At 47.4% G+C, this 14200-nt stretch overlaps 1 protein-coding gene across 1 annotated transcript; it reads left to right on the top strand.

The window, feature by feature from the left end:
- Positions 1–9105: 9105 nt before the first annotated feature.
- On the top strand, positions 9106–13108 carry cd248a (CD248 molecule, endosialin a). Its single transcript, XM_029140239.3, has one exon. It carries the CDS (start codon positions 9362–9364, stop codon positions 11570–11572), a length of 2211 nt encoding a protein of 736 aa, XP_028996072.1. The 5' UTR covers positions 9106–9361; the 3' UTR covers positions 11573–13108.
- The last annotated feature ends 1092 nt before the right edge of the window (positions 13109–14200 follow it).

Genomic DNA, 14200 nt, shown 5'->3' with positions numbered 1-14200 from the left:
ATCCCCCGATCGGCGCCGGATAAGTCGCATGCATCAGCGCCGACGTCAGCCGCGGCGCAAACAGCTCTCCTTTATTTTGGATGGATGCCACGCGCCCATAAATCATGCTAATCTGGCCGTTTCACAGCATCACAAGAAGCGGGACCAAGGTCAGCTCCCGCGTTTGCTCCCGCGGCCTCGCCTCCGCCTTGGCCGTGCGTCCGGGGAGCACCAGGCCCAGATCTACTTGCTCTTCATTTACGGCGTCTCTCTGACCCGCTGACCTTCACTCCGCGGGGGAAAAAGCGCTCGCGCCTGAGCGCGGCGCGCGGTAATCGGGCCGCGCGGCGCGGCGCTGCGCTGCGATGCGATGCGACAGCACTTAAGCGATATGCAAACGCGGGGATGAAGCTCGGCGGAGGCCGGTGTGTGAAGTCTGACCGTAGCTTTAGCAGGTGGAGAACCTGCTGCAGAGGCTCGTGTGGTGCGACTCCATTGGACCGCAACGCAAAACGCCGCGCGCTGCATTACCAGACTTTGTGTATTTGACCTCCAGTCAACTCCTCCAGCCTCTGGTAACAGGCCCTTCATTTCCCTCCGCAGAGCCATTCAGTGTCGCTGGTTGTCATAGTGATGCCGTACGAAACAGACGTCAAGCCCTGCGAAAATGCAGATGCGCGCGGCGACAAGTAGGACACCGAAGCTATGCTACTCTTGTTTTTGGGGAAAGTGCATGTTTGTGGCAGCAAAGAGACAAATTTAGTTTCAGACGTGACTGAAGGCAAAGAGACGACTGAGGAGCCAGAATCAATGCTCCGCAGCGCTTCGCTTTGCTTTTTGTGAACTTGTGAAATAAACCTGCATCTAAATGTATTCACACAGCTTTAATTTTTTATTTCATTACTGGCGTATATAGGACATAACATCCCTAAAGCTGCAAGACGAAAAGACCAGAACCTACGAAAAGCACAGGTTAGCTAGAAATGCACAGAAAAGCTAAAAAAAAGGGCTAGTTCGCAGACTGTGCAGAGCTGAATGTGATTTGGAGTTGGAGACATCAGATACGAGTACAAAACACATGGAGGAGAAACCAGACTGATGCTAAAACATTTCAGGCACTGACCTGCTGCTAGTTTGACTAAAAGCCGGTCATGTCAGTGTTTAGACAAGTTGATCCATGCTCCACTCACCGTGTCTCCACACCCGACGGCATGTGATTGTTTCTGCTGCGAAAAGGTGTCATGTCAGAAATACATTGAAATGATGTGGAAATGTATGGGTTGGAAGGCTTGGCGTGAGCCGCCCTGAGCGACTGGAGAAGCCGCAGACCGATGCTCACACCTGCTTAACAGTCCCGTCCTGTCAGAGGCCTGCGTTTCAACGGGACGTCGTCTAAAAGCTGCGACCTCCTCAGAGGCAAAGCTGAGCTCGCGCAGGTCCACATGAGGAGATCTGATCTGGGATCAGTCGAACCTCCCCAAGGCCCATGAGCACCAGCTTCCCGTCCTGTTGGCTGACAAAATACTTCAAGGTCAAAGGGGACAGGATCAGCGTTGTGAATAAGTAGACAGGAGGATTCCTTATCTTGGTCCTGGAGTTCTTGATGTATTGTTCTGTAACATTCCTAAGGAGTTTGAGGGGAAGCCTGGTTCTGAGGGGGCCTCTCGTGAACCCCCAGATTTATGGAGGTGACTGCATGTGGCTTCACTAAAGTGCTTCACTGCTTTGTGTCCTTTTATGTTTTTACACAAATCTTTCACTCGTATTGTATAGTGTACTGTACATGACACAGTGTAAAAGGGTACATGCTCTTTAAACATGTGCTCACTGTAGCTCAGTACACGCCCATAATCCCAAGGTGGATTATGGGAGTGAGGTTTACTGGTCATTACTGAAATGCGTGTTGGCAAAGCTTTATATGAAACACGCTGATGCTGCTGTGTGAACTTTGCCAACTTGTGTGTGTGACGAGTCGGCCGATCGGTTTATTCTTTGCAGTGTGGTAAGAGGAGCTTGGCACAGTGTGAGGATTCGGGGAAGAGACTCTGACACATGTCCTAAAGACAGTTTCCATCAGCTGTCTCGCATTTCTGTCTGTTTCGGTCTGAGCGACTGGTCTGTGAGCACTGGAAGCTGTGGTGGCTGACAACACGCTGCAGGTTGGAGCAAGTGGAATTGCTGCAATCACTAGATTATCATTTATTAAAGAAGATATCTACCTACTGTATTTGAGGCTTTATCTGACATTTTACGGCCAATTTCACCAAAGCAGAAAAGGGGAAAATGAAGATAAACCTTCAAATGTCAAAAGTGGAAGGTGATGTTGCGCTGACTGACAGGTTGCCTTTGTCTGTCTATCGCTGTGCAGGAAACAGCTCCAGTTGCATGTGGTCAGCTTGAAAAGTGGCGTCTGAAGTTATGTTCTGCTTCACAGTGTAAAATACTGTAAGTCCGAACACACATTTACTGCAGGTCTAGCGAGTGGAGCTGACTGTCAGGTTTGAGAGGTGAGCGCAGACGGGCTGCAGGCTGGAAGGAGGTCAGGGCCTTGTTCACCTACAGTAGAAAAACAGCATTCTGGCCTCGCGTGAAAACGGTGGCGAAGCTGCTTCTTGCAGTCGGGTGATGCGTTTCACAGAGCCGCCCTCGCTTCAGCAACGATGCGGCGCTTGATTGCACATGTGGCTCAGCTGTTTTATGTTATTAGGGCCCAGACGGGTTGTCGGAGCAGAGGTTAAACATGCGCTTTATATGCTCCCACACTCGCTGTCGATGCCCTGAAAACAGTCCTTGAGGCTCCAAGTTGCCTTTCGTTGCTGTGGTTTTTGGCTTCAGGCGCTTCCAGTTGCAGAGGTTCTTTGGCTTTAATGCAACACATTCAAACTCAAACTGTACGCCGTTTTGCGCTTTGGACGGTAAATTATGCTCAAAGTACAACAAAAGACTATTTTCATTACTGGACCTACTATCTACTGCCTTCCGTGTGCTTTACGCCGGGGAGACTTATTGACAATAGATCACGGAGCAAAAGCAAACTCCCGAATATGAATTGCCTTCAGTTGGCAGAAAGTCAAATTTGCTAAAGGGAAGAAAAAGACATAAATCTGTTCAGACTGCACGAACGTGACCCTGCAGGTCTCACCATAGCAAACACAATAGTGTGAATGCACGGCAGTCTAGTGGGGTTTTGACTTAGCAGCACTCTCACTATAAAAATCTCTCTGACTCCCCGGCTTTAAACCCTGATCTGTGTTCGGTGCCTCGCTGCTCTTCAGTCCCGCTCCTAAATATGTGACACATTCCTTTTTGTGTGAAGATAAGCTTGATCTGAGGCGTTTGCTTGCATGTGCATGACAGTGATGGTTCACTTTGTGTTGTAACCAAGGTTACCGACACACACACACACACCAGTAAATATCCCAGTGCAAATCTGTCCTCCTCATATTGTGTCTGTGGAGGAAAACCATATGAAGAGTGTTTTAGTGTGTGTTGGGGATGGATGGATGGGGGGGGGGGGCAGAGCCACAGCCTGCTCCCTTTGCACAGCTTGAATGTGGACAGGGATCAAGCGTAGAAAGACTCCACCTTAGCCTTTCGCATCTGGCTTTGTGATCATCTCCTCTTCGATCTGTGACCCAGATCTGCCTGTTACTGTACAGTGGGTCCTGTGCTGTGCTGTATTATTATATGTGTAAACACTGCAGGAGCCCTATTAGTGCCCCCCCCCGGTAAATATTGATTTTAGTGATAGATTGATGCATTTGTATGTGCGGCGGCTCCGAGGGGCAGCGCAGCAGCACTTCCTCAGCGGCGGCTCGCGTCCCATGAGTCCCAGCCTCCGGCTCTCGTCCGTTCCATCGCCTAATTCTCTGGATTCCCTTAAAATTCTGATGGTATTTCCCGAACCCTCAAATAAAAATATTTAGCTTCTTTGAGTGATGACATACCGTAGGCTCCTGTTCCTGCCATCTGACATAATATCGACTTGCTTTTTTTTTTTTTTGCTGCTATGTTATCCTTCTGACTGCGTTGGAAGCTGGAGAAGCGAGCACGGAGCCATTAAATCTCTCCTGTCACTGTCCAAAACAGGCAGAAGGTCAGGCATGGAGAATGTCAAGATCAGTTAATGTAGGTTGATTTCATATAATACCTGATGAACTGATCACCCGCAGGGCTGTTAAAAGGACTGGGAGAAGATCTAGTCATAGAGCTCCATACTGCCTGTACCTGCACCAGGAGCGGGTCTCCTGCTCTCTGTGTTCAATCCTTGATGCTGTTCCCCTCAGCAGCTATGTATACAGTCATTCATGTTTTACTTTCTCATGCTACTCTGTTTGAGCAGACACAGTGTGAGATGACGCGGCGCAGATCACGCTGGGAGCTCGATGCTGAACAGATGCACTGCCTGTGACGAAAAAATGCACATCTTCTTCCCACAGCAGCGCCGCCTGCAACACCACAGTCTGATCGTACACTTAACAATCAATGCCCGCGTGGTTATTAATGAAAGCGAGCCATTAATATGCGTAGGTGCACTCCTCTATTAACAAGAACAGCCATCTGCTGACGAGGATGTTTGAAAGCTGAGTTCAAAGCCCTTTAGGTTCGCTCCTTCCTTCCAACACCAGCGTCTCAATCGGATCAGACGGCAGATGTGGTGCAGAGATTTAACGAGCCACCAAAAGTCCACATTAGAGGAAGTCAGTCGCATTCAGTGCTCTAAATATTCATCTTTTCATGACTCAGTCAGATAAATATACAAAATTCTAGTAACAGTTACACTGACAGTGTCCTGTGGACGGTCGGGCCAATAAATGCAGAGCAAGTGGCAGGAAAAGGCATTAAAATCATGAAATGTGATTTGATCTCCAACCAAATTCATGAATATCAAGAAATATATGTGTGCTCATAAATCACAGGCTGTGCATTAGACCTGATCCATTAGACTGAGGTCTGCGTGTTTAAATCCGTTCAGCAGTTTTGTCAAGGCTCAGTAGATTCCAATTACTCATTATAATAGTTTTGGTTCTTTGAGTTTTCATGCAAAGAAGAATATAGAAAATAGAAAGTAAAAAGAAAGCAAGGAAACAAAAAACACGGGAAACAGCAGCTGAATCAACCATCAGTCACAATTATGAAGTCAAAAGCTGTGTTTCTTACGAGATTGTTTTGAATATGGCCACTTCGTTAGGTACTTAATTTCATCCAGTACAGCCGCCCTACTATTAATTCTACTTTTATAATTTCTCAGTTTTTAAGTTGAAGTTGCCTGAATATTTATCATCAGGCCAGAGTGGATGGTGAAATCATTCTGGAACGTATTAGATTAGTGGCTTCACCATATTAATTAATGTGAATGAAACACACAACCACCACTAAAGGGAAATAACAATAAAAACACAAATGAAATACACTCATTGCAGACACTCCTCCTCTCCATAATGTGCTTTTCTGTGGCTGTGATTGGGCTGAGTAGACGTAAGTGGCCATGATGATTGTGTCACTCAGATTCACGAGAGAAATCCTGAAGGATGCTTGTCTGTGCCAGACAGCGAAGGTCAGGCTAAACGATCACCCGTCTCAACCTCCGCTGTTGTCATTTCAACCTTTTTAACCTCGACTACTTCCAACGTACATAAAAGAGGAGCTGGATCGAATTATGAACCAAAGCCTTGTCAGTGAATCATACATTCAAAGACTAGTGAACCCTTGTTGCTGTGGACAAATACAGGAAGAACAGGAGGATGCTATACAGATGGGAGAAAATCTCAGAATCTTTAACTGTTGCATTGTATTCATTCATCTTACTGAGTCTACCTCTGGTCTTGTTTGCACCGGTGCTCTGGTCTCTGGCTGTTCCCACTGGAACAATGAGAGGATAACGCTTCCCCTCATTATCCCACATGACAAGTGTGAGCGTGTGAGGCGTTTCTCCACGGCCCTTAGCGCGGCGATATGCGCTCGGGTGTTGCTCGACACTATCCACAGCTACGGCGCTGCTGTCACACTCCACACTCAGATACCCAGCGTATCAACTCTGGCCTGTGTTGATAGCGGGGAGGGGAAGCGGGATAGTGTGTGGAGGGGGGTGGTTGCAGTCCGAGGCTGCGCTGGCCTTTACGGTGGAGCAGGCAACCAGGCAGAACAGCTGCAGGACTGCAAGTACGGTCTGCCAGCTCTTCAAATGTTGGACTCGTGGCTGAACTGGAATCATCCTGAACAGACATACATGTAATGGGAGCTCTGTAGGATCCACCCAGCACCCCGACCTCAGGACTCAGCCCACTCCCACAACCTGCAGGATCTTGTCTGCTTTATTTCCTTCCCCAGAGGTTCACTTCTTCAGATTCTACATAGAGAACCATGTAGTGGACCAGAAGACTCCAAACATGACCTGTCTGACCTTTATTATGGTATAGATTTATTTTGGCAGGTTTGACCAACATACTAATGGACAAGAAATTCTCCACTTTGCTGAGTTGTTCGTTTTGGTCCCAGATCACCTGCTGGGCCGAGGTTCCTACTGTAGGAGACTGGCAGATCCATAATTTATTCACTTAACAGCTGCTGTGGCCACAAAAACTGTGCTCCTGGGATCACGCAAGGTTGAGAAATATTTTTATTATGGCTGTGGGTATAAATTGGGTATAAATTCACCCATTTATTGTATATGTAATCTAAGCTCATAATAACAGCATGAGAAGAAACATACTGTGACTACTTGGTTACAGTATTTACAGCAGACAGACAAACCTGATAAACAATGATTTATGTGATGTGAACTTTGTTTCCATGACAATGAAGAGGAAAAAATAGTAATTTAACTCTAATGTCCACAAGTTTGTCTTTCATCTGTTCTTCATGTCTAAAGTTTAATTATTTACTCATTTTAGATTTTCTTTCATTCATTGTTTTCTCACAAGATAATTGCTTTTTGATTGATTTCCAAAAACAAAACTGACAAAGTAAGAATGTGCCGGGGCTGGAACCAGTGTGAAGAACGCCTGAAGACGCACCTTCCTCATCAACGTCATTGTCGTAGACGTTCCCCGTCACTCCCTCACTGTTTCACTCTGCGTCCCATGATTCTTTGTCTTGGTGGTAGGAAATTATAGCCAAAGCACTCAGGCCAAGTTTATCAGCATCACGAAGAAAAATTCTGTAAAGCCATTTCCTGACGGAATTGCAGAAAAGGGCATGAGTCATGTAAAATAACAACTGATGATAATCGAAACCAGAGCAGAAAATAGTAATTCAGCAGCCATGCATTTACTCAACGGACAGTTCTACTGCACAATAACTACACATGATCATAACATTTGGCACAGTTTCTGCCCGTGTTCCTCCGTTATAGTCAGGACGAGCTCGTGGCATCCAAGACTGACTCGCATGGATCGTGGGAAACGATTAAGTCCCCCAGAGCACTGTGATTGGAATCTGAGACTGTCTCGGATGTGTTAACGTCTTCTGTGTTAGATCACGAGAGCTTCATTTGTATAGTCATTAAAAAGGCCTAATTGCCATTTATCACATCATTGCTTAATGCTTTGTAATACGCTGCATGTTAAACTGGCAGGTACAGTTTACACTGAAATATACGTTGTGGAGCCACGTTCATATAGTGTGCGATGCTGTGTGAATGGTGTGAGTTGTGGATCTAAATATTCTTGTGGCAACCACTGACAGGTCAAATGTGGTTCAGGCAATAGCAGCAGCTTTTTCCCTGAGGTCATCTCATGGCTGTGTGTGAATGAAAGCTCTATCTGCACACATAACCTAATAAAGCTGCCAGACTGTCATGCACCCCTGCCCACATATTGTTCACAGTCGTGTATCACTTTTCTTGCGATAGGAACCCACACGTGGTATTTATGCTGTCTGCCCTTTCTCTGATGGAAGCCAGGATACTTGTTTATTCTGAGACTCCACCACTGTCATAGCTGCGGTCCAACAACCCGAGCTCCTTTTTCTGGTAATGCTGCACAGTCACCTCTGCAAACCTTTTCATAGTCCTACATTGTTACTTTCAGAGTGTAATTCTCAGAAGTTCAGACCTGGAGCATGCTCGCGTCTGCTGCATCAGCTCCTTTTTCTTTTCGTGTACAAGACGTCCTAAAACCTTGGGTGACATAATGCTATATTGCAGGTTTCAGCTGTGTGGTGAGTGTGTCTGATTGCTCACTCCTGGTACTCTGCAGGTTCTTATTAAACCGCTGCACGCTACACAGTATCACTTCTCAAACAACAGTCATTTAGATTTATGGCAGACTGACAGGACCCTGCTACCGCCTCACCCCACCCCACATTCACCATTCATCAACCTCCTCGCCCAGCCTCACATATACAGACCCTCGTTCCTGCAACAGCCCCTGCTGGAAAACACCAGTGTCTATGTCAGCAGCCTTGCTTTATTTTCATAACGAACCCAAAGGCCAACTTCTCCCAAAGGGTGAACTTTCCATACTCCCCTAGTTATTAGAGTAGACTATTGTTTTATTCAGCATCTTTTATTCTTACCTAACTGCGTTTCTTCACTAGGATGGTACTTAGATAGAATCTATAGTTCAGTTCTGTCCAACCCTGGTTCAAAATCAAAGTGTGCAACTGGCAACAAAGATATCAGAGACGACTGCATTAAATTACATGAAGCGCAGACTGAGAAGGAAAGTGAGTGAACTTGACGCTCACATCAGGCTGAAAATGCAGCAGACAAAACTCACACTCAAGTTCTCAGCATGTGCTTCTCTTCGTTTTGCTCCGATAAGAGAGATGACTCACAGAGACAGAAGTGGAATCCACTGCAGTTGTTTGTGTGCCAGATTTCAATGTACATGAGTGTTTATTGTCTGTGCGGGTAAATGGCAAGGTCCCAAACTATGTCCATGAACGGGGCTTATGAAAACCATATGACATTCCCCGAAAAACAAAGAAATGCAGTGTGCTGCACCCCCCCGTTCACACACACGTCCATACAGCAACACCCCCACCGCTGCCGCCATCACTTCCAAAAACATACAATACGTTTTTTTCAAATCCCCCTGGTTCTCCTCTTGTCCCTGCCTCCTTCTGACTGCTTTACCCTCCCTCCGCTCCTCTTCCCTTTTCTCCCCTCCCTCCCTGCTCTGTGAAATCCCGGGTCAATCTACATGCACTCGACTCCAGCGCAGATTCATTTCAGCAGGATGCAGTGAAGGGCGCGGAAAGATTGTGGGGGGAAGAAAAACGGGGTGCAAATGAAGGAAGAAAAGTCCAGATAGAGAACAAAAGTGAGCCAGGAGAGAGAGGCAGGCTTTAAAAGAAACTTTCAAAGACAGGGACATAAAAGTGTGAAGAGATTCAAGGCAGGCAGAGAGTGGAGAGATATATTCAGTACTAGACAACAATGGGCTCCCTGATTGTTAGTTCAGCTGCTCTTCACTTACTCTTCATGCTAGCTTTGCTCTTTCAAGCTTCCTCAGTACTGAGCCAGGACCTGAGAGAGACAGATGCAGTATGTAAAGCCAACGGTTGCTTCATGGTCTATTTCCAACGCAAAGCTTTTCTGGAAGCCTGGAGATCCTGCAACGAGGGAGGTGGCAACCTGGCCACTATTAAAAACCGCGAGGACGCAGCCACTGTTGCCAGTCTTTTCTCCACGCTGGACCTGCGCTACTCGCGAACTCAAGTCCAGGTGTGGATCGGCCTGCAGCTCCTGCCTCGTCAGTGCAGCCCCACTCGCGTGCTGCGAGGCTTCTCGTGGACAACTGGGGACCAGGACACAGACTACACCAACTGGCTGAAAGAGGACTCCCAGAGTACATGCTTCGAGCCACGCTGCGTGACGGTAAGCTACAACACCCAGGAGCCAAAGGATAATTTGAAATGGCTGGACGGACCCTGCTCGGTCCACGTGGATGGATACCTTTGCCATTATGCCTACAAAGAAATGTGTCCCGCCTTGTGGAGGGAAGGTGTCGGCAATGTTGTCTACACAACCCCGTTTAACCTGCAGAGCACGCTGCTGACTCACGTTCCCTTTGGATCTGTGGCTGCTGTGTCCTGCCCATCGGGCACAGAGGAGAGGCAGACGGTTTTGTGTGAGGCAAAGGAGGATGGCTCAGTGGGGTGGTCCAGCGAATCCCCCCTCTGCTCGTCACCCACTGCCTCATACGACGCGTGCGACCTGAACAACGGCGGGTGTGAGCACCTGTGCAGGATGGAAGGCGCCTATATCTTCTGCGAGTGCGACAATGGCTTTCAGCTGCGAGACGACGGGCAGAGCTGCGAGCTTCTGGATGTTTGTCAAGAAGCCCCCTGCGAATACGAGTGCGTTCCTCTGTCGGACAGCTACCGCTGTGCCTGCCCTGAAGGGTACATGCTTGCGCCGGATGAACACAGATGTCTGGATGTTGATGAGTGTCTCCAGAGTCCTTGCGAACAGGTTTGTGTGAACGCCCCGGGAACGTTTGAATGCGAGTGTCTGGAGGGTTACCAAGCTGAGGATGGCGCGTGTGAGGATATGGACGAGTGTATGGATGACCCGTGTGAGCACGCCTGTGAGAACACACCAGGCTCCTATGTCTGCCACTGCCATCTGGACTACTCCCCAGTGCCTGAGGACCTCACCCGATGCCAAGACACTGATGAATGCCAGATCCCCGAGATCTGTGAGCAGATGTGCGTGAATTTTGAAGGTGGATATGACTGCCACTGCAAGGAAGGCTACGAACTCATGGATGATCTTTACTCGTGTCGTAAGACTGAGGAAGGAGACGACCAGTCTTTTGCCACCCCTCTTTTTCCTTGGGTCACTCACCAGCCTAGACGTATGTGGGACCCTATGAATTATGATTGGAACCCGCAACTAAGCCCCACCGACTGGCCTCAGGTGGAAGATCAGTGGTTCACGGATCCTCCCAGAGTGATAAATAGGAAGGTTATATGGGTCACTAGCGACTCACAAGACCCTGACCGTCCAACAGCAGGGGCTCCACATGAAGAGGAAGACATCAACATCAGTACCACACCTCCACTCCCCACCAGCTCCAGCACTACTCCAGACCTGTATGAAGATGCTGAGGAGGAGACCACAAGAGCTCTTCCTTTCATCTCCACCTCTACCCTCTCTGAAGGAGCCTGGAATCAGTGGTCAGAGCTCACAACCCAGAAACCAGATCAAACGGTTTCAACCCTCATGTCTAAGGATCCCACCAACCGCAGGGAGGTAGAGAAAATTGCTGCTATTCCTGTGGAGGATTTGAGAGTGAAGGAAAATCACTTTATGGTCATCACACTGCCCCAGGCCTCAGGCTCTCCCAGCCAGCCCACCGCGTCCCCATCGCCTCTAAGCGGGGATGGAGGTAGCGTTAACGTGGTGGGTCCTGTGCCGCATGACAGAGAGCAAAAACCGACCAGCACCTGGTTGCTGGTGGGCCTCCTGGTGCCCATCTGCATCATCATCGTGGTAATGGTGGTGCTGGGCATTGTCTACTGCACACGTTGTACCATCCAGCCGCGCAGTAAGAACGCCACTGACTGCTACCACTGGATCTCTGGGGCTCATGACAAACAGGGAGCCACCACACCCTCAACAGGGGTCAAGGCTCATGTTTAGACAAACAGAAGGTCTGATGTTTGCATCAACATATTCATATTTCAGAGGTACATGAGTGGGTAATGAACCTGGTAACAGGAAAACTAAAGGTTCCACCCTCTGACTGTGGAACTGGCCACTCTATAAACACATGGGAATTTATTGCTAATTATCAGCTGATAGGTGTGAAAAGAGACACTGAATATGGGACAAACGATCCATACACTGACCACACAGCATCAGATGTATTTGCTTTATGATTGCACTAAAACTACATCGCGATAAACTATCAGCCTTTTGGAAGAAATACGATCCTATCTATGTCCAGATATCTCTTGTTGTTGTTGTTTCAAAGCTGGAGCCAGATCCTGCTACGAGACGAGGAAGTTGTTACTGACGTTACTGACATGAGCATTGAGCCTTTTTGAGGCAGGCAAAACTTGACTGTGAGGACTCTTTCACGTAGAACGCTCAGGCTTTAGTTTATTTGAATAGCGTATCACTGTTGGACTCTTGCTGTGGACTGTCTTAAAGCAGTCTGTGGGTAGATGTCTTATCGCGCACATCTGCAGAGACTCTAAGCAAAGATCTTTCTTGGAGAAAAGGCGTTTTTAAAACCGCCGTGCCGGATTAGAAGACCAAACGCTCTTCATATGTTGTGGATTTATTGTATTTATGTTTGGTCCAGCATTTTAGCATTAAATGTATTAATGCATTGTTACAATTCATCGAATTTTCCATGAACCCCATGAACCCGGCGATGCAGAGGATCCATGTCTGCACTTGGGAATGTTTTCCTTGCTCATGCTCAATCTACGACCACTTCTACTTTCTCGACTTCCTTTTTTTCTTTCGGGGGTTAAAATGCAGATGTTCACCCCACACAGGGATCGTTTTAGGGGCTGGTAGCTGACATCAGCCTTGAACCTTTTCATGGAACGCCCATCAGTTACCCGTCATAAGCTCATTTATTACTACACCCGAGAAGGATATGACTGAAATCAGCCATGAGCTGTTTTTACAGCAGTGTTGAATCACATCAAGATGTGTAACACTGCAGACAATGAGCAAAGAAAGAACTCAGTGCGCAGACACATGGGAGGGGGGAAGTGACAGTTCTTGTTTATTGGGTGTTTGAGCTTTGAAAACCCAAAGACGCATAGTTCGAGGCACTTACTGTACATTTAATGGCTGGGGGGACAAAGTGCTACATTCACACGTGAAACTTCTTTATGTTATGGTTGTAAAATATTAATGTCTTTAATCTGTTTCATGTTAAGAAATTGTGAATTAAAAACATTTACAAGGGTTTGGGGTGAAAACTCACTGAGTTTGTGAATAGTTGTGTCTGGTTTTATTCATTATCCTTTTTTAAATGACTAATAGAAAAGAATTGATGTCAAGCCAGATGGTGGAGTTTAGTGAAGTGCATTGTTTCTTGTTTTATGCCCTTGAACTGGTGATGATGCAGTGGCCTCCTTAGAAAGGTTAAGAGATGAGGGGATGAGAGGAAGAGGAAGGGTCTCTCAGAATAAAGATAATGTAATTCAAAAATGACCATGACTCTCAGAGGGCTGTCTGTTTATAGGATGCATTTACAGAAAATCAAACAGGATATGTGAACACGGTCTCCACGGACAATGAAAAAGCCTTGTAATTGTATTGACTAATGGAATGTTCTGATGAAAACCAGGTTGTGGCTCTGTGAGTGGCTCTCAGAGGGGGTCTCGGTCTCACTCTCCCACCCCTCGACCTATTTTCAGACTTGTCATTCTGTCTCCAGGCTCTTTGGACACAGACAGACAAAATCCTGTGTCTGCGAACGACTGAGCTGAGCTGTTTCCCTCAAAACACCAGCCGTCCTCAGTCGGCTGATTTCTATTGCACAACGTACTTCAGGGCAATATCATTTTAATGAATAATAGCAAAATTGTGTTTGCCGAGAAATGTGTCCAACATGAGGAGAAATGTGAGCAGTTGGTCAATTAAAAACCCAAAGAAGGCTCCAACTGAAACCCAGCACAACTCTGAAATAATACTGGCTCTCGTCCAGTTGTACTTCCTTTCCATTACACAAACAGGCAACGGCGGCGTCGTGCTGAGACGACATACGCAGCGTTTCCCACACACGCACAACTCTTTGCATTGCACCTGTACCGCTGTGAAATGTCATAGAACAGCTAAGAGCAGCCGTTGCTAAGAAACATAACTGACGATGACAGAGCGCGTAACGCTGTCACCGCTGTGCACTCTCCACTCAGACGAGAATCAGGCATCAATTAAACACCGCTGCGCATAACCAAAGCCTGCGTCCAGCAGGACGTGGCGCCGCCGAGCAGTCAGAGAGGACTGAGCGGCCACATCTGCGGCAGATCCATCAGCTGATTGTGAGTTAGTTGTCAACCTGAGACCCATAATCAAAATTTAGTTTGCCACAGGGAGCCGTGGAAACCAGCGACGTGCAATTACCCACCTGTGCAAATTCATTATTCATGCAAGGTAGTTAAGGCTGCGGGCCGTCGTCCATGCAACCTGGGATTGTTTGTCTGTATATGTCTATTTGTGCTAACTTTAAACCCTAACCCAGTGAGTGAGTGGTCGCCCAAGTGACAGCTCGGGCCTCCGTCGGCTAAATGCTAACCGTGCTTA

Source organism: Betta splendens, chromosome 2 (assembly GCF_900634795.4).
Source record: "Betta splendens chromosome 2, fBetSpl5.4, whole genome shotgun sequence".
Classification (NCBI taxonomy): Eukaryota; Metazoa; Chordata; class Actinopteri; order Anabantiformes; family Osphronemidae; genus Betta; species Betta splendens.
The sequence above is the reverse complement of the archived record's forward strand: the minus strand, read 5'-3'. Positions and strand labels throughout refer to the sequence as shown.

Bases quoted from the DNA above. Each gene is read 5' to 3' on its own strand.
- cd248a (XM_029140239.3), top strand. From the start codon at position 9,362: ATGGGCTCCCTGATTGTTAGTTCAGCTGCTCTTCACTTACTCTTCATG.